Below are 20,752 nucleotides of genomic sequence, written 5' to 3' on the forward strand. Positions count from 1 at the left end.
GTGTGTGTGTGTGTGTGTGTACATGCATAAATGTATCATTCACTTTGTCATCTTTGTTATTAGTATGATGCTCAAGTGTTCCTGCTTTACCTTATTCAATTTCTATTTTATTTCAGTCAATTCAACTTTGAAATTATTATTTTTTCATGTATTTTGTATGTATTTCTTTTTTGGTTTTGTTTGTTTGTTTGTTTGTTTTATTATTTTTTGCCGTTCCTTATATCTCTTGCCCAGCATGAGGCTATTGCAGGGTTAGGGTTATTATGGGTGAGAGGTCACACTGTGAACCTAACCTGCATGTCACTGGACTGTGGGAGGAAACCAGAGCACCTGGAGAAAACCCACGCAGACACAGGGAGCGCATACAAACTCCACACAGAGAGGCCTGCCTTCTGTGAGGTGACAGTGTTAACCACTGCACCACGGTGCTGCCCTAATATTCATAAATATATATATATATATATATATATATATATATATATATGTTTTTTTAAGGGATAAGGAACGTAACTGTGTGTTGAAAGTTGGATTGTGGGAGAAAAACCAGAGCACCTGGAGAAAACCCTATGTATACATATATATATACATATACATACTTTTTTTTTTTTTAAAGGGATGAGGAAATACTGTTTAATATGGGACTCCAACTCCAAAGCCACAGTAGTCTGTTGGCAGGTGATATGGACAGTCCAACTGGGAGCATTCGGCAGTCAGTTTGCTGACCAGGATACCTGCAGGAATAAGCACACCTGCAGTGGCTATACCCACATGCAGACACGCTTTCAGTAAACCTTTAGCACAGCGGCGCCACAAACTTTTGTTCTGAACCTCAGGAGCTGAGCTGCCCAGGAAGCTCTCCGCTGTCTGCCTCTTAGATGAGTTCAGTATTTCTGTAATTTCAGCCTTCCTGGATTCCTCTCTGAAATTCTCAATACCAGCTAGTATCTTCTCCATCTGGCTCAACTCTTGCTTCTCTTGAAGATCCTTCATTGACTCTTTCGTGGCAGTGGTGATGGTGCAAAGCTCCTCTATCTGTTCCTGCTTATAAGAAATGTTCCTTTCTTGCTTCGTTATTAGCTCGTCTTTTATCCTGATCAGTAGACAAGCGTCATCCAGTTGGAGCTGAAGAGCTTGCACAGTGGTCTTCATGTTTGTATTCTCCTCGCTTTGCTTGTCTTTCAGAAGCTCGAGTCGGGTCAGCTTATCGGACATGCTCTCATTTTGCCTATTCAGAAAATCTTCCTTTTCAAGAAGATCATGCAGTTTTTTCCCCAACTTTTTAATCTCTGCCTGTTTCTTCTCCACCAGAGATTCAGTGTGGGTCAGCTCCTGCATGACCTCATTATTTTCCTTGTTGATGTCCTCTGCTTCTTTTAGTTGACGCCGAAGTTTGTGTACTGCCTCCTTCAGATTTTCATTCTCGGCTTGTTTTTTCTCTCTCCAAGATTCAAAGTCCTCCACCTCTGCAGCCAGGCTCGCATGCTTCTCCTTTATGGTCTTTTCATTTTCCTGTAGATCATAAACTTCTACCTGCAGGTTTTCATTCTGTGTCTCTATCTTGTCAATGTGAGTTTCAGCTAGGGCCAGTTTACCGCTGATGGTCTTGTTCTGCTCGTTTAGAGAGGTCTCACTCTCCTGCAGATCCTGCAATGCAGCCAACAGCTTTTTGTTCCCCGTCTCCAGTGCGGCCACCTTCTGTAGTTGCATATGTTCGACTCTGTGGTCTTGCTGAGTTGCCTGTGCGTGCTGTTCGAGTTCGTACACCGTCGCCCAAAATTGTTTAATCTCTGCTTGATTTTTTACATACAGACATTCAAGTTGGGCCACGTCAGCAATTAGATTCATGTTCTGCTGGTTCAGAATCTTCTCATTGCACTGAAGACTTTCCACCTCTTCCCTCAGCTGTTTAATTGCTATTTCTTTTTTCTTACTGAGAGATTCTACGAGGTTGTGTTCAGTGGCGAGGTTGTCAGTCAGGATCTTCTCATTTTCCCTGAGATCCTGCACTTCTGCCTTTAGATTTTCATTTTCAGTCTTTAGTTTCTTACTCAGGGATTGGAGCTGGACCACCTCAGTGGTTATAGTTTCATTCTCCTCGCTCAAACTTGTATTTTCCTCTTCTAGCTTTTGAATGTAAATGTCAGTTTTCTCTCTGACACGTTCCACGGTGGAGAGGATGTTCGAAACCCAGGTGAACTGTTCCTTAATCTCAATGTTTTCAGTAACCAACTCCTGCCACCTGGCTTTCTCAGCCCACACATCCTCTAAGTTCAACTGAAACGCCAGCGCCTCTGATTGGAGCATAGAGTTTTGCTCTTGGTAGGTTCTGCAGCTGCCTTCCAGCTCATGAACTCTTTGCAGAAGCTTCTGTGGATCAAGTGTTTCCGCGTCCTCTGACATAGAGGGGCGACCTGATTCCACTGCTTTCTCTGAGCTACACTGAGCATCCTCGACATTATGTTCAGACATACTTGGACAATTTATCTGCCAGTTAAATTCAGTGGAGACAAATAATAGTTATTTCACTGATAAGTTGTTCTTCCTGTACGCCGTCTTCAAATATATAACTTAGTGTCGTTATACATGCGTTGTAAAGTGATCAGTCAGTCTACCTTGTAATTTTAGCAACCCTGACCATGATCAAAGCTACATGTGGCGTCATCAGTGCCTTTCATCAGCAGTGACGTCATGGCATTCTGCAGCAGCGCATGCGCAATGGAACATTCGATGCGCCTGCGCTGTGGAATGTTTACTTCTATTTTATATTGAACACTTCGAGCAGATTAACTGTGATTGATTCATTGATCCGATGAATGTGTATGTTAATCGTTTTCATTGGATTTCAGTTTATCTATCTTTGTGTATTTATGATAATTAAATTAATTAATTAATGTCTAATGCGTCTGACGATCAGTTTGATTAAATGTATGGCATCGTATTTCTATTAGAGGAGGGGCTGTTCTCCTTTATGAAATCCAGATAGTTGAATAAAGCTAATCTGGTCGCATATGAAGAAGTAATTGTGAATAAAAAAGTAGTCAGTCTAAATGTGAAACCTTGATTGAACTAATATTAGCCCACAGAAGGATGAACAGAGGATATTTGAACCTGCAAGAGACTGAAAAAGATGATACACATACATGTGTTACCAATAATACTAATTAAGGTCCCGTTCAGGTCAGACAGAGTCAGGTTTCTGCTGTTGGCTCACTGGAAAGGCTCTGCTACACCAAATGGTACAGAACTTCAATTAGTATCATTATCTGAGTTTACTACTTCATGTTTGCTGCCTGAGAAGATGTAATGTCTTCATATAATTGGCCTACTCATACGAATAATTAGGAAAAATAACTCTGGATGTTTTTCCAATTCCAAACACACCTGAACTGTGTGGAGACCAGATCTGGTCCCAAAGCTAATAAAGGGTTTGCAGTGAAATATGTTTTCGATTCCCTCGTAAATGAATATAATATTATTCTGTATATTGTCTTAATGAGGCTACACCTTCTAGAGGGGAATGGGCAAGCATTTTAAATAAAGTGTATGAACTAAAATACACTAAAAGACGAATAAAAGATGATGAAAACATTTTAAAAATGCACTAATTTATTACAAATATATATAATGTAATGATAAATTTTTTGTTATGTCTTAATGCAACTTGAATCCATCTACCTTTTATTAATTATTTACCTTTAATTTCCTTTTTCTGAATTTATTTTGTTTTCTTTTTACTTTGACCAACCTGGATTTCTTAAATTATTGGGATTTATTTCTTCCAGATAAAAACAAATAAAGATCTGTTAAGATAAGATAAGATAGATAGATAATGATAGATAAGATGTTATGACCAGATTGTAGTCTTAAATTGAAAAAGACATGGGCTATCTTTGGAAAAATGTTTGAAGATTTTAAACAATTTATTGGTTTCTAATGCCACCATAAGATATTTCTATTCATTGGTTTTCTAATGTGCGACAATAATGTAATGCTTTTAAGCTTAAAAAATCCTAATTTGGTGGCTTTTTTTAAGCAAATATTGATATATGAGGACTCTTTTTGCACAAACTGCACAAACTTACCTTGTAATAATTGCACATGTACAGTGACACACTGTTTAAACAATGTTTTGCACACCATATTTTTTGCACAGTGCATATATTTACATTATTTATATTTTCTATCATATCTTTATTATATTTTTATGGTATTATTCTCTAGTGTATTTTTACACATCTTCTCTACTATTTGCACTACAGACTTCAATCAATAAAGGAACATCTTGTGATTATATCTGCACATATATATGAAGTCTCCATGCCAGCCTGTTGAATATTTAGACAGAATAAAGATGTTTAGATGATATATAAACTTTAAAGGGAGGCCCAGGAGCGCAGTAGTTGCGGCGGTGACTCCGGTATGCCGGTAGGAGGAGACTGCGTCCTGTCTTCCGCGTCCCCCCCCCCACCACCACCACCACCACCACCACCACTCCTCCTCCTCCTCCTCTCTCTCCCCGGCTTCTCTAATGATTGCACAGCACACATCGTCCTCAGTTCGCGTTTATACTGCGCCCTCTCCCCCCCCCCCCCCCCTCCCAACATTTTTTTTTTCCTTCTTCTTCACACAGGAAAACAAATAAGACAATCTGTACAACACAGTCGCCTCGGCTCCCCCATACAAACTGTACTATTAACACACCGACGCTCCCCGGAGTAGTCGACCGCCTCATCCATGCATTGGAGCCCCGGGCCCCAGCGCACCGGCTCCGGCTCCAGCCATGTCGGCCAGGAATGCAGCGGCTGGCGGCGGTGACAGAGCGGGAGACGAACCGGCAGGTAACTGGAAACACCACAGAAAGCTTTAGCGAACAGTTTTGAATGTTGACACCGGGTGACTTGGCGTTATTGAGACGTAGCAGGGAAGAGAGACGAAGCTCCGCGGTGGTGTGTTTTTTATTTATTTATTTATTTTGCTGGCTACCGGTTGACCGTAACTTTGCGCTATCCCGAAAACTAGGTCAGTAGATCAGTGGAGCAAACTCGCCCTCTCTACGCCATTTATGTAACGCCGGGACGACGTTGGTTTTTTAATCACATCGCCAAGCGTTTGTTGTGTATCGCTAACGTTATTGTACGGCTGTGTTTGGTGTTGAACGATAACGTTATTTAATGTACAGTGTGTGTGTGTGTGTGTGTGTGTGTGTGTGTGTGTGTGTGTGTGTGTGTGTGAGCGACAGCAGCACGCAAATGTTAGCTTAGCACTGGTAGCAAAGGCCTGTTTACCATGGCAACGCTCTCAAATCAGCAGAGCCTGTTTATTTTTATTTTTATTTTACAGCTCATAATAAATGTGTCACTTTGGATATTTTTCCACTCTTTGATAGTCCATGCTTTTCTGATTGAACTAGTGTCAAGGTGGACTAAACTAGAATTATTGATTGGTGCTGATTAGGCCTTAACTAATGTAACTACACGGTAGCTCGCTCCAACGGTGGTTACTAACGCAGCTTCTCAATCAATCAATCAATCAATCAATCAATCATAAAGCAAGCTGACGACCCCTTTCTGACATATCTGATCAATATTTCTTATTATACTCAATACACAACAATAACAGATACAGAACAACTTGTTAAATGTACAATGAACCCAAATAGTGAGCACAATAACTGCAGGAAGTTTGTGTAAATGTTATTTTTAGGAACTAATAGATATTTGTTGCCTAATGGAGCATGAGGCTGTTTATCAGAGAGTGAAGGATCTGTGGATATAGCTTGTGTTCAGGTCTATAACCTAAAATTAATACAATTATTTTATTTAGTTTCCTTCACAAAAATGAACAAAATGCTGAGACATAGGTCAACTTTTTTTTTTTTTTTTTTTTTTTTTAACACCCCTTAAAAATCAAGTAGGTTTTAGCAGGTTCACTCAGCAGGATGCCACAGTGGACATTTCACCATAACCATATGGAAATAGTAATCTCCAGAGGAGCTTATTCTTTATATTAAAATAATCCTACACTTTTAATAAACTTTAATGGGTCCTCCTTCCTTTCTCGTAGAATGTTTTTTTTCCTACATACAGGTTGGTATGAAAAGCACAGGGCACTGGTGTCTAATTGAATAATGTCTGATGGACTTGGATAGAGTATCAGAGAGTGAAGGATCTGTGGATATAGCTTGTGTTCAGGTCTATAATCTAAAATTAATACAATTATTTTATTTAGTTTCCTTCCCAAAAAAGAAAAAAAAGGAAGAAAAAAAGGAAAATTTTTTTTTTTTTTTTTTTTTTTTCCCTCAAAAAAAAAAAGAAGGCCCCCCCCCCCAAAAAAATAAAAAAAAAAACCCGCCCCCCCCCCCCCAAGGGGGGGGAGGGGGGAAAAAAAAAAAAAAAGAGGGGGCAGGCTTTACTGTAGACTAAAATCAATTAGTCAAAGATCAACTTTACTTTACCTGGCAAAATAAACACCAGTTGTAAACAGTCTCAGTGTCCCTTACTTAAACATGAAAATAAATCCACATTAAACTGCTGAATGCGTGTGTTTTTACCTTTTTATTTAAGAACATTTATTAAACTTAAGTAAACATCAAACACAGACACCACAAGGCTCAAACTGAGCAAAACTATGGGCTTTAGATTTTCAAGATATTAGATTTAAAATTAAATATACCCAATGTCAAGAGATCCTCCTACAAAAAAGGTGAAGATACTGTATTTTGCATTGTAAAGACAATGCCCATTGTCACTTTTGTATGCTCAATGGTGTTGTGTGGTAGTTACATAAAATAGAAATTCTATAACAGGATCATTGATTATAGTTATTGGTTATTAGGTGGTCGTCTTTATGGGACTGGCTGCTAAAGCTGGAGTCAATAGAGGTTTTTGGAAGATCAAGTTAAACGACTGTGCTTGAATTAACTGTAGATGAGTTAAAACATTGGATTTTTGTACATAACCAGTGTCGGGTAGTAACTGATTAGACGTAATCAGGATTAAATTTAGATTACAAACTATAAATTATAATCAGCCCAGATTACAAACGTACACAGAAAAGCAGCAAATCCTCTGGAACCAGGGTGGAGCACATTTCTGTCCACTGGCCGAATGGCTAGTGAATGTTCAAATTATACCAGCTACTCCGTAGATTAACGTAATTTTTCTGGCTGGTGAGTGAAGTAAATCTACCAGCTCCAGTTTTTCACGCTGTTCCCATCCGGCCGAAGATACAGATCACTGTCCTGTAAATGAGCTCGCTATGGCAGAAGTTTCGTCCTTTCTTACAAAGCATCACTCAACAAAACTCCCTGGGAGCCAGTATGTGTAAATACCTGTGTTGTGTTTAGATGCCTATCTTATGGTAATGTTATGTGTATACGTTTACGTGAAAGAACAATAAAGATCTTTCTATCTATCTATGTATCTACTGCATATTTTACCAGCATTTAGCTGGTCGCTGGTGCTAATTTTGTACCCTGGCTGATGTTTGTTTGACATTTTTGGTAGTAAAAATAAAAACAGATGGTCCAATTTCTGTCGATTGACGATCGATTAATTGTTCCAGCTCCAGAGAATATTCCAGTTAAGTTGGCTTTGCCCCTTATGTTGCTTGTAAAGTAAGCTATGAAGTACCTTGATTTTTTTTTTAACAGTAATAAAATGGCTGCCACGTTGGAAAGCATTGGAAGTAGGATTTGTAGTTCATGTTCACTCAGCAGGATGCCACAGTGGACATTTCACCATAACCATATGGAAATAGTAATCTCCAGAGGAGCTTATTCTCTACTTTTATATAAAAATAATCCTACACTTTTAATAAACTTTAATGTGTCCTCCTTCCTTTACTCGTAGAACATGTTTTGCTCTTCCTAACATCACACTGATTGGTATGAAATCAGCATGCAGGGAACTGTGTGTTTAATTGCATACATGTCTGATGGTCACTTGAGTCATATCAAATAAAGCTAACCATCAAAGACTCTGGATTTACTGGGCAGATTCCTTGTGGGTGGGTATGTGGAGTAGGGTGGCATAGGGTAGCTCATGGTCTCCCTAATACCAGATGATGGGAGATTTCTGTGCCTACCAGTCATTTGCTGACTACTTTGCATTTCTAAATGCAAAGTAGTTCCTTGAACGGCCACTAACAAACATACACGCCTTACTTCAAGGACACGCCTTACCTGAAATTAAAACATTCGAAATGGAGGTTGCGAGCAATGTTCAATATGGTATTACAATGTTTACAAGCACACAACTTCAGCCCTAAAGACTTGGGATTGGTTCTGCAATTCTGCAATTAAGGTTTTATTCTGCATTTGTTAATTGTTTCCACTCGTTTTTAGCAATAAAAACCCGGAGAAAGTCTTTATTCTTTATTGAGCAAAGCGTTTAGAGCTCATGACCTAGTTTGACCACACAGTTAACCATTGTTGAATAAATGCAAATACTTTTGCAGTTAAAATTTCTTGGCAGTTTTTGCTAAAATGGATAAAAATTGATGAAAGTACAACTTAATCTGCCCTTTTTTTGTGTGATTACTATGTGATAATGTGAGCAGGGCAGTATGTGGGGTTATTTAGGTGCAGCAGATGCTCATTCATGGATTCAGTGAATGAGCAAGTTAATGAACACGTGAGCAAGAGAGAGGGATTCAGGGAGTTGGCAGAGGGATGTCTGTATGGCCTGATGTTCAGCCGTCACTGTAACTCTGTAATCCAACAGATCTTGACAGGGGGAACGGGATTAAAAATGATCTGATCTGCTAATGGCTATATGGGTCACAGGGTCTGTGGAGCAGAGTTAAAAATAGGTGGTGTGGATATTGGCCGCATTTGTTCTGTCTCGTGCTGTGCTCTCCAGTTTCTCTCCCACACATACGCTCGCATACTTCTGAGGCCATGGCTGAATCACAGTCATGGCAGCTCCACATCTCGCCAGATAGACAATAGGCTGCTGCATATCTATAGAGAGGGAGGTGGTGGAGCTACAGGGGCTTGTCTAGCTCCACCACAACAGCTTGGGCTTTAATAGTCTCTATTAACACATAACCCAACACCATAAAGATGTCTCTGGGTAAGCATCTATATTCAGGCATTGCCAGCATGCAGGTTTCAGTTTGAAGGCCGACTAGCAGTGATGGATTGTTTTTAGCTGCTGTGGGATGCAGGGCTAAAAGGATTAATTGATCAATCAATTAGTACTGGATTTCTCACTCATGAGCTAGTGTATACAGGTTTCCGTTGCAGCTCAGATGACAGCAGGTGATTTCGCTGATTAACATTCAGTGTTCAGTAAAGGCACCTGTCCTAGCCCTTGGTTGGAAGGATACTTAAGTCTCCATTAGGGCTGCACAATATGGTAAGTTTAAATAAAAACATCCTTTTTTGACAGATACTGCAATATGATTTATGATTAGTGGCAATGATCATTATTGTATCATAATTTTCACTGGAAAAAAATATTTAGATGATGTGACATTTGTTGTGATCAAACATGTTTTCTTACATCTGGAGTACCAGATTTGTAGGCAGAGTGAATCTCTGCAGCACTGCAGTACTTCATTATAATGCTGTTCTGTCACACATTTGGATATTGCACTTGGCCATGTTGTGATTTTATAATATTTAAATTAATTGTGCAGCCCCAGTCTCCATGGTACATGAGAAGAAAGAAAGAAAATGAGAAATGAGACTATTCGTATTTGAAGCTAATTGTAAATGGATTAACGAATATTAAATATATGTTGCCTACAGTCAAATGTGGGGATCTGCTTTTCCATGTTTAATATTGGAAATTGGGCCCTCGCAGCATCACTTTCTGGTCTCTTGTGATATGTAATTGCCATTTTTTATAAACCAAATGATATTAATCGAAGAAGTAAACTATAATGAAGTTAACTGTTATTCAAAGTCCTACTAGAATGTAATCTATTCGGTTTATTAATCTGTATGCAGATTGAATGTAGTGCTCTCCATGTGAAAACGTTTTGCTGGGGTTTTGTGTGTTAGATCGATTTAAAAAAACATTTATTTTCATATTTCATTTGGTGGGGGCACAAGGACATACCATAAAGAAGAGTTATGTACACTACCTTTGTACATCCTCGTCAAAAACTGGGTCTAAATGTAGAAACATCTCTGTCCTTGATCTTGAGCCTTATGGGGGAAAAAATGTCAATTGCAGTAGATGATCAACCTAAATAGAGACAATGTCAGTACCCACCCATGTGCTTTCTGTCATATCACAGTGAAGAAATAATCTTAAATATCTTTAGATTTTACTAGACTGTTAATTAACTATTATTGAAACAGTTGGTTTTAAAAAGTTGAAATCAATATAGATAATTAAAGTAATGTTTGGTTGCAGCTCTCATTAATTAGTAGAATTAACACTTGCTGAAATGTATTGTACCTAAAACCCATGTAATAATGATTATAACTGGTAGACCCTGTTGTGCAGAGAAACTTTGCTCAGGGGCTGATCATGTGTGCTTGGGTTCAATACGCTGACGTGGATCCCATACTTAGTAGTAAAGAGGTAGGAAGAATGTCCTTGATACACTGCAGATTTCCTGCTGTTGACCTTTTTAGCCACCATCCAGCAACTGCTAACCTTTAAGGTGACCCTCACTGCATTAAGAGAATATCAGTTGGTTAACTTTGGATTCTCAGCTACTGGACAAACACCAAAAGCTCTACTGTGTAGTGTAAATATTTTTTTATCTCTGCAATAACCCCACACGCATGTACTCCAACAATTACTGCAATAAATTCACAGAAAGTGCTTTGCCAATGTTCCCAATTCTAGAAAACAGTCACGCAATCCAGACTAATAATAACATCTGTAATATTATAGTATTCAAATCTAAATGATTTTACAATGGATTTGGTATGGGAGCTGTTGTTATTTCCCACATCTGCATGGTGTAAACGTGTTGTGACTGGTGCATTTATTGGGTGTCTTTATGGACACATTTCTGTCTCATCTTTATTAACACTGTTTCTGCTACCACCAGTATGAGTGACAGATAACAGTAACTGCTCATAAAGGCTGTTTGAGCTCCTAATAAGAACATTGTGATCATGTGTGGACAAGCTTTGGATATGACAACTGTTTTTCATCACTTAGATCTGAGAAAGTGCAATCTGAGATGTATTGCGATCTCGTACTGAAAGGGAAAGTATTGATTTGCTTTCAAATGAAATCAAGTCCCTGCCCCTTATGACCAGTTACAGCTTCCTTGTGTCTTTGTGTGTTTCAGAAAATGTGCTGGTTGAGGAAAACCAATGCAGTTCTATGTCTTTGACCAGCCTGATGACCCCATCCTCAGCTGCAGGGATGTCCTTTAGCATGGAGATGCCCCGGAAGCGCAAGGGCAGCATGGACAACCAGTAAGTAGTGTGATTGCTTTACTTTGGCTTACAGAAAATCTAATTTATTCAGTGACCTAAATTGTTATTTCCTATGACGGCAATTAATTTTTCTTCCTAGGGATAGAAAAACTGCTTCCACCCCTGACGCAGATATGGAAGACGACCAAAACGGGTACGGTGTTCCAATCTTAGGATTTTAAGAGCTGACCTGTTACATTTATGCTATTATGCATGTTTCTATACATTTGTGTCTCTACATGTGTGTTTTTCTGCTCTACAGGTCAGATGGAGAGGACCAACACGTCAAAATTAAATGCTTCAGGTAGGTTATATTTGATGTTCACGTTCTTTTAATATTATCATCTGTCTTGTTTTGTTTGGAGAAAACTCCTGTGAACCTTCTATTCATTATTTAATGTCTCTGCAGGGAACCGCACAGCCAAATTGAGAAGAGGAGACGGGACAAAATGAACAATCTCATTGACAAACTATCAGCCATGATCCCTACTTGTAACCCCATGTCCCGAAAGCTGGACAAACTCACTGTGCTCAGAATGGCTGTGCAGCACCTCAAATCTCTCAAAGGTACCGTGACAGTTGAAGGCCACTGGTGTTAAAAATAATCTACCATGACTTTCTCATCACTGATGCATTCAGTGCATTAAGGGTTTTATTTTTGTAGTTTTGGCCATAATTTTTTATCAGTTATGATAACCTTGTACTCTCCAGTTCAAACATTACCAGTTTAGTCACACTATCTAAAACAAACAGCTGCTCCAGGGGCCATTTCCTCATCCCTCCCCTGCAGCCTGCGACATGACATCAAAAATATAATATATATATATTTTCTCGTCATGGTTTGATATCGATTTAAATTTCATGTACAATTTAAAATAAAAGCACTATTCTGTCTTTAAATAAATGTATTTCATGTGGCACAAAATAATGGCAAAGGTCAAAGGTGCTTGCAAATGGATTCTTTCTTGCAGTACTTGAATGTTGAAGTGGTCCTCAAACGAGATCACAGTACCAGCAGTGGCCCCAAGCCAATTTGAGTTTGAGACGCGCAGTTTAAACCACTTTATCTGGTGGTCAAATTCAAAGTGATTTGATGGTGTTGATGTAGTGACATGGTTCTTGCCATTTTGGGTTGCTTCTGTATGGTTTATCCACTTCGCTTTGGATAAACACATCAGCTGAATGAATGTAATGTAAGATGGGGTGAGGGTAAGAATGTACTGTATGTCTGTAAGCAGTGAATGATTTTACTCTTTTCTTTTACGCGCAAGTCTGGCTAACCTGAGGTGTTTGTGCAAAACCTGTCTTATTGCATGACTGCACATGTTTCTCGTCTGACTTGTTTTTAGTCATTATTTACAACACTCAACTTAGTGAGTACAGTGGTATTACCCATAATTAGAGTTAATGGATCCAGGTTGTATTAAACTGGAATTATTCTTTAAACCTACCATCTACGTGTAATGTAGTAATCTCACATGTGTAACCCTTTTTATTTGTATTTTCAGGTTCAGGAAGTTCTTTTTCTGAAGCCAGCTACAAACCATCATTCCTTCCTGACGAGGAGCTCAAACACCTCATCCTCAAGGTAAACGTACAATGGACAAAGGCAACAATTTGAGAAACTGAAACTGCAATGGAATACTTGTTTTATTTTTAAGGTAGTTATTTCTTAATAGAAAGCTAAGCTCAATCACTTGAGGATGTAAACTTTTCATTCACAATCCAGAGATCAGGCTATAAACTTGTGCTAGCAACAGTGGCCCAACTTCACTGTGGTCTGTGTTCACCACATACAAAAAACATCGAATGAAGAGAGATCAAAATTCTTAACATTAATTGAATTTCAATCATTGTGTAGGCTGCTCTCTTATAGCTAATTACACAAAATTTTCATGATAATTTAAATGCTTCTATTTAGTTCAAGCATATAAATAAAATGAAATCTAATATAATCTACTCAATGGCCTTTTACTTTTGTCTTGACCATGTCATCACATTGGATCCCCCTATTTTCCCCCCATGTTTCTTTGTTGTGCAGGCTGCAGATGGGTTCCTGTTTGTAGTGGGCTGTGATCGTGGGAAAATAGTTTTTGTCTCAGAGTCCATCACGAAGATATTAAATTATAGTCGGGTAACGCTTTTACATTTGTTACTGTATCTGCAGTATCTTTGTTCTTGTGAAACCCCCGGACACACCAGATGGGTTGCGTTGTCTTGGCACGAGTGTTATTGGACCGAATGACCCACCAGAACGTGCGTGGGTAGTGACACATTTGGCATCGTGTGCACAGATTTCACAGAAGCGCTCTTTAGAAAAACAAAATTGGTGGTTATATTTGGATTTTGATATTAAAAAAGCACATCGGTAGTGTTATTTAAACAGTGGATTATAATCAAATTATGTTCTAGTGCTACTAATGGTTCATTTGAAATCCTGGAAGACCTTTTAGATTTTTCCAAAAATTGCCAAATTGCAGTTCAAAATGCTCGCTTGATTGAAAGACACACGGCTGCTTTGATGATAAAACAAAGGTGTTGGTGCATATAGATTTTCCGTTGGGCGATGGAGTGCCGTATAATGTAAATACTGTATATCTCATTTGATTACTGGAGGGCATTCATGAGCTTCATAAGCTGTCCTTCAAGCAAGATTTGAGAAATGAGCCATTGCTTTTTCGGCCCTTGTTCTTACTTAAATCTGAATCTCCTCCACCTCTGCCCCTCTCAGTATCTGGTGTGCCCGGGGGGTCAACAGTCCTCAATCAATGTACTTTTTTCATTTTGTTATTTGTCAGCAGGAATTACCTTAGATGCAGAATGGTTTTGAAATTTCTCCTTATCAGCATGAGAGCCATGTTTAGTCTGTTTGTTCTTCCTACAGGCGGAGCTGATTGGACAGAGTCTGTTTGATTACATACACCCAAAGGACATGGGAAAAGTGAAGGAGCAGCTCTCAGCTTCTGAATTATACCCTCGTGAACGGCTCATAGATGCTAAAAGTAAAACAATTATTTTTGTCTGTGTGAGTTTGTGTGTGTGTGTGTGAGAGCGCATTTAACACTGCTTTCATGTCTCCAGCCGGTCTGCAGGTCCAGGCTGACCTCCCAGTCGGTGCAGCACGGCTGTGTTCGGGCGCTCGGCGCTCATTCTTCTGCCGCATGAAGTACAATAAAATTTCTGTCAAAGTGGAGGAGAAGGAATTCCAAGCCAGCACCTCCAAAAAGAAAGGTAGAGAAATTACCAAACTAGTAAGAGAACCTCTGGTGTAAAAGAATACATTAATTTTAGTTTTTTGTATTTATATTGTAACCTGTGTCTGCACATGCCTACAGAGTCGCAGAAGTACTGCACAGTCCACTGTACAGGATACATGCGCAGCTGGCCCACCAGCCAGTTGGAAGCAGAGGGGGAAGGCGAGGCAGACAAGCTGGATAGCTCCCACTTCAGCTGCCTGGTGGCGATGGGACGTGTCCACTCCCACTCATCTCCTCAGGTTAATGGAGAAGTCCGAGTGAAACCCACAGAGTTCATCACGCGCTATGCCATGGATGGCAAATTCACCTTTGTCGATCAAAGGTAGAGTTGAATTTCAATAAGGGGGTGGTAGAGGGTTGTAGTTTGTTGGTGCACAGCTCTGTTAACATCATCCGAGACATTTCAAATATCTTCCATTGACACAGACTGAGTACATTTAGTATTTTACATAGTATAATAGATGTTTATAATTCTAATATGATACATTTGTGTTTGTCTTTGCTTCCACAGGGCTACAACCATTCTTGGTTATCTTCCCCAAGAACTGCTTGGGACATCGTGCTATGAGTACTTCCATCAAGACGACTTACCGCATTTAGCTGACAGACATCGAAAAGGTCAATTCCCTTCTTCACTGACTCCATACCTTCTTCTAATTATCTCAAATCCTTTTTATTAGTATTTTCACTGTCTAGTGAGACGATTCCTACATTCTTCAATTATGTAGGCCTATCAAATTGTTATTTACAATACAGCTGTAGTGTTGAAGCTGGTCACTATTATATGCCTGCTGGTCCTGTGCTTATAGCCTTTTCTGCCTGAAATGACATTGATTCTTCATTTTCCCGGCCCTCTCACTGTTTTTCTTCCACAGTGCTGCGGAGTAAAGAAAAGATAGAGACAAATTGCTACAAGTTCAAAACAAAACATGGCTCTTTTGTCACCCTGCAAAGTCAGTGGTTTAGTTTTGTAAATCCCTGGACCAAAGAAGTAGAATACATAGTGTCAACTAACACAGTTATATCGTGAGTATATGCGTCCGTCTCTTTGTGCATTACTGGAATATCTTTATACCTGAGGTAGATACACAGTGTATTAATCAGAGCTTCACCTGCTTTGTTATCCCACGACAAGACATGAACACAGTCGAACCAGTCGGTCAGGAAACAAGTCTGAACAATCGAGCAATTCCAAGACTTCTGAAGGTCTGTTCAAATAAAAAAAAATACTTCATTGGTATCTCGGATGCACTGTTATACTTAAAAATATAGATTGTGTAGACGTAGCACTCTGTAAAGTACATGTTGTCTGTCCCCACTCGTAACATTTCTTTCTGTTAGAAGATGGCAAGAAGTCCCTTCCAATTATACCAGGCATCACCACACCTGGAGCTATGATTTATCCTGTAAGCATTGGGACCCAGATTGCCAATGAGCTGCTGGATTTCAACAGGTGCGGCATCCAAACTGAGCATGTCCTCTTTACTGTTTATTTAACAGAGATATGTAAATTACTAAGAGAGCAAGAGAGTCTTGTCCATGTACATTAGTGCACCAGTCTTTTTTTTACTAAGCAGTTGTTGTAGGTGTTACTTTGTGCAGTTTTTAAGTTTGTCTGTGCTGCTTTAGGATGAACTCATCACCCTCCAGTGGTAGCGTCAGCCCTTTCAGTCTACCACAGGACAAGTGTCAACCAACTCACAATCAAATCAGCAACAATGTAAGTCTTATTACACTTTTCCATTCAAAAAACTGCATAAAGCGTTTTCAGACCAGTAGTTTAAAGTAATTAACCATATATCATAACAGGTGTATAGTGTTCATAGAGATGCAGGCCTATGTTATAGTATAGCAATAGCATAACGTATAATTTGTAGAATCCTATGTAGTTCATCACAATTTACAGAAGTTGTTCTGTAAATGACTGACAGTATGACTGTAAGTTGAAGTGATATCAAATCAGCTTTCAGTATAACTTATAATCACTACCAAAAAAAGGTGTGAATTTTATCTGTAAAACCACATTTAGTTTTGAAGTAGAATGGGAAGTAATTTACATAACTTGACAAACATTGTGGCAATAAAAACCTTTCATCCACCTAGCTGAAAATTAGCACTGCCATTTTACCTTGTTATCTGTGTTCAAATGTTTTAACATCTGTGTGTACTGGGAAATTATGTTTTCTCTCAAGGTTGAGAGGCATAATCAAAGCCTGCACAGATTTAATTCTTTCCTCCTTTTTTCCCCACTCGTGACTAAACTCCTGCCATGTCTATAGCCAGGGCTATAATTTGCTCCTCTTTTGCTCTGTAGGTGCCAAATGGAGAGGCAACAGACATGGAGATTCCAGGAAAGTCCAGCTCAGAGGATGAGCCACAAGGAGCTGCATTCTCAGGAGGAGAAACACTCATGGGTATTTCCTCTGATTCTGTTAATAAATTGTATATAGAAACAATGTTTAGTTTTCCGCTCTTGTTACTCCTTCACCTTTGTATTTTTTTTCCCCACCTCAGGTGAGAATTCCCAGCTGGATTTGGACAGCGTGGTCGGACCGGGCCTCAGCAGTCTTAGCAACGATGAAGCAGCCATGGCAGTGATCATGAGCCTCCTGGAGACCGACACAAACTTGGGCGAGGCTGTGGACTTTGAAGAGATGCACTGGTCTTTATAGAATCTGCTCTTACAGTGTGAAGCTGGAGAACACTGAAAAACACTTGGACCATCAGTTTTTATGATGCCGAGAACAGCTTGAATGCTTAATCTAAGATGCAGCATTCCTTTTTAAGGACTTTTTTTTTTCTATTTATTAGTAACCTTTTTACACATAAGCTGTGTAGTCTTCGTGTGGCTGCTCTAACAGGGAGCGAGATCGACGACAATACGGGACACCCTGCTTCCCCTCTTCAGAAGGAGGATGTGCCTCTAACGCCTTACAGCAGTCTGCGTGCCCTAAAACGCTCTTCCTCACTGCTTTCCTCACATCAACTATCATCCTCTGTTTAACTGAAGAGGCCTCATAGGTTGAAGAACCCATGAATAAACATTACAGTGACATGATGTACAATGGCTCGGGGTTCCTGCTTATATTTCTCTTCTCCACCCACATTTGAACAAAGGTTGGGAGTGACGATGCAAAAAAAATGAAAAAGAAATTGCACTGAATCGATTTCATGTTTTTTGGGTTTTTTTTAAAGGTTGTAATTTGATTAGGTACTGTATGTTTAATTAAAATGCAAGGAAGACCTTGACAACCTGGCCCATCTCTGTGACCCCCTCAGGATCCAAGCCGTAGGTAGCCAGTGTACCACGGCGGACCACACTTCCATCACCTCTAACTTTGAGAGTCACCTAATGATGTGCCACTCAGAGATTTTCTCTTAACTTGTCAGTATCTGAACATTTTCCATGGAAACAGTCCAGTAACCTCCTCTCTTGTACACTTGAACATATACTGTCTATGTGTGGATTTGGTATGATTGCAAACACCGTGTGTTCAGGCCATATCTGTCTTAAAGGGATAGTTTGCATAGGAAGAATATTTAATGTTTTTAGTATGTACACTTTTATATACGTCTAGCCCCCAATGTTGGCTGCCCTGGATTTTATATTTTTTTTCCCCCTGAGCAAACATTTAACATTTCCTGGCAGAAATGACCCCCCCCCCCACACACACACACACACACACACGTTTGTTGGCGAGTGGCCAGTTTTGGCAGTTGACCTTTGATTTCTGATCACTACAGTACTACTTCATGCAAAATGAAATGGCACTTTAGAGGTGCTGAAATTGAGGTTTGGTAGCAACGGCTGAGCAGCAAACCCATTTCACATCTGTGACGTTTTATCAACACATGTTTGAGGTTGATCTCGCGTGTCTGATGGTAGAAGTGCTAACTCAGGGAGTGACGGAAACAGAGCCGCCCCATTTTAACATACGATGACACAGTTCTCAGTAACTGTGGCAGTATTTTGTCCTCCTGCTTCCTTACTTTCTGTACACGTGTGGGTCATGTCTCGTGATAAGTCTGTACTTACTCACCTGTGTGTCTGTGTTCTTACACTTATTGTCAGCTTTATAATCTTGCAGGTAAGCCATAGCTTCAGATGTTTTTTTTGTCCTATTATGCACTGACATTCTTTCAGACATGTTTTATGTTGCTTGTCAGAGGCACAATACATTGTCATGCATACTTTTATTAAGACATTATGCTATGCAGAGCTATTATTTCATGAATTCTAAATTTTAATGTATGTTTTTTTCTCTGAACATTGAAATTCTCACTTCCATCTCATGCATTACTCAAGAAACCCCATTTGGGTGAGATCTTGAATGAGTTGTATGGATTCCTTTGTGATTTACCTCATGTAGAGTTTGTTTTCCCCCAATGCTTACAAGCGCATATCTTGAATTTTTACTAACACAGCATTGATAGCTATGGTGACGTTAGTGATCCACTGCTAGATGTCGTTGTGGGTCAATATAAAGTGAAATTTAGGATTATCAAAGTATGTCCGATTATTGTCACACAGTGATTCTTAAAAAGACTGGCAGTTTAAGCTTTTGCAGATCCCAAATCATACTGAATGTTATGTTTTTACACACGTGTTGAGTTTAAGAGAATTATTGTATTGACTTGTTTAAAAAAGATTCATCACTTAGCCTTTTTCATATTATAAGAATTTGAAAAGGTTCTGAAATCCAGCTAAATTGGGACACTGATTTTGTGCTTATTGTTCACTGTTGTGTTACATTTATCAAATCTTTTACCTGAATAATTTTGAGTTATGTACATTGCTGGAGTCTCATAGGGAATGCAATGAAAAGAGTCAAAGTCAGTATATGTTAACTTAATTTGTATTAATACGTTTTGTCAAAGGTGTTTGGACTGTGTATCTGTATCTTACCCTCAGTCATTAGTACCTGAACCAATCAGTCAAAACATCAGCGGTTGTATCGCTGCCCAAATGTACAATATATGGAACTGTAGCTGTTATGCCTTGCCATTGTTCATATTGTTATCTTGGGCCACGATTTACTGTCATCTCATGAAGACTGTTAAGGATTCTCCAATAAGAGCTCTTGTTTTAAGGATAGAAAAAGGTTGTCATGAAGAATCTTTTCTCTCTAATGCTTGAATTTACGAGGAGCCAGTGAATGGAGCAGCTGAAACTCAAAAGGACCCTCCTGCCTGTGTCCGAAGTGCCTTTGGACATGTCTGCTCGGGCACACAATAGACCTGTGCTGCTTATGGAGACCGCCTCCCACCTGGCACCTCCGCAGACTGAAAGGATGGCTAAAATGTATAATTGGATTAACTTGATGCGACTTGGTGTACTGCGCACATCTCGCCTGAAGTGGAAGCTTGTTTGCAGAGTTGTACATGCTGACTGCAGCACTCACTACCTAACAAAACAACCAGAGCTATGGAGTAGTTGTGCCATAGACACAGGCTGGTCTTTTATTTAAAAAGGCAACAAGTCCATTTTATGTATTATTTTTTTGTTCCCATTCTTCTTGTTCAATCACTGCTCTGTTGTAGCTGTAATTTCCCCAGAAAACATTGCTCTCACTTAAGCTTATTTGGTGGTTGCTTCTGTCTCCGTTTGAGCTGAAACAGTAGGTTTGTAAGCTAGGCAACATTATGTTTTGATTTCATGCCTTGCTTTGTGTCTAGTAGCATGCCACGTTTGTATCTTTAATTGCTAGATTTGAAATCTGTAGATTTGGGGAACTTCATACCGGCTGGTTTTTTGTGTGTGCACTGACAGCCAACTGTCACTACACAAGAGGAAGGATCTTAACCTTTGGGCTTTGTATTGGACTGTTGGGAGCTTGTTACCACCTCCATTGTACCACTTCCTGCCACTTTATAAGTTCGTTCTTTGATGATAATGTTTGATTTTTTTTTTTTTGAGCTCCAGAGGAAGCACTTACTGTATTTGTCTATTGCATTATTGCTGCTACTATCAGCATGTCTGGGCCTTCTTCCCAGGTTGTCATGTTAATAAATATTAGTTTACTAAACCCTCAACAGGAACTTTGGGCATATTTTCACATTTCTATGGATCAACGGAAAAGGCGATAAGAATACTTCATGCTCT

The 20,752-nt window shown here is 39.4% G+C and overlaps 1 protein-coding gene across 3 annotated transcripts; it reads left to right on the forward strand.

The window, feature by feature from the left end:
• Positions 1-4,533: 4,533 nt before the first annotated feature.
• bmal2 (basic helix-loop-helix ARNT like 2) lies at positions 4,534-20,682 on the forward strand. Of its 3 annotated transcripts, none has more exons than XM_051382102.1 (17): positions 4,534-4,838; positions 11,263-11,392; positions 11,493-11,546; positions 11,655-11,696; positions 11,802-11,959; positions 12,901-12,980; positions 13,434-13,526; positions 14,277-14,394; positions 14,474-14,623; positions 14,728-14,971; positions 15,161-15,267; positions 15,525-15,675; positions 15,785-15,855; positions 15,991-16,102; positions 16,279-16,369; positions 16,964-17,063; positions 17,164-20,682. In XM_051382102.1, exons 1-17 carry the CDS (start codon positions 4,781-4,783, stop codon positions 17,319-17,321), a joined length of 1,917 nt encoding a protein of 638 aa, XP_051238062.1. In that variant the 5' UTR covers positions 4,534-4,780; the 3' UTR covers positions 17,322-20,682. The 3 variants fall into 3 exon arrangements, with proteins under 3 accessions (XP_051238062.1, XP_051238063.1, XP_051238064.1); XM_051382103.1 differs by having other exon boundaries at positions 15,994-16,102; XM_051382104.1 differs by lacking the exon at positions 13,434-13,526.
• The last annotated feature ends 70 nt before the right edge of the window (positions 20,683-20,752 follow it).

The sequence above is a fragment of the Dicentrarchus labrax genome, unplaced genomic scaffold (assembly GCF_905237075.1).
Source record: "Dicentrarchus labrax unplaced genomic scaffold, dlabrax2021, whole genome shotgun sequence".
Classification (NCBI taxonomy): Eukaryota; Metazoa; Chordata; class Actinopteri; family Moronidae; genus Dicentrarchus; species Dicentrarchus labrax.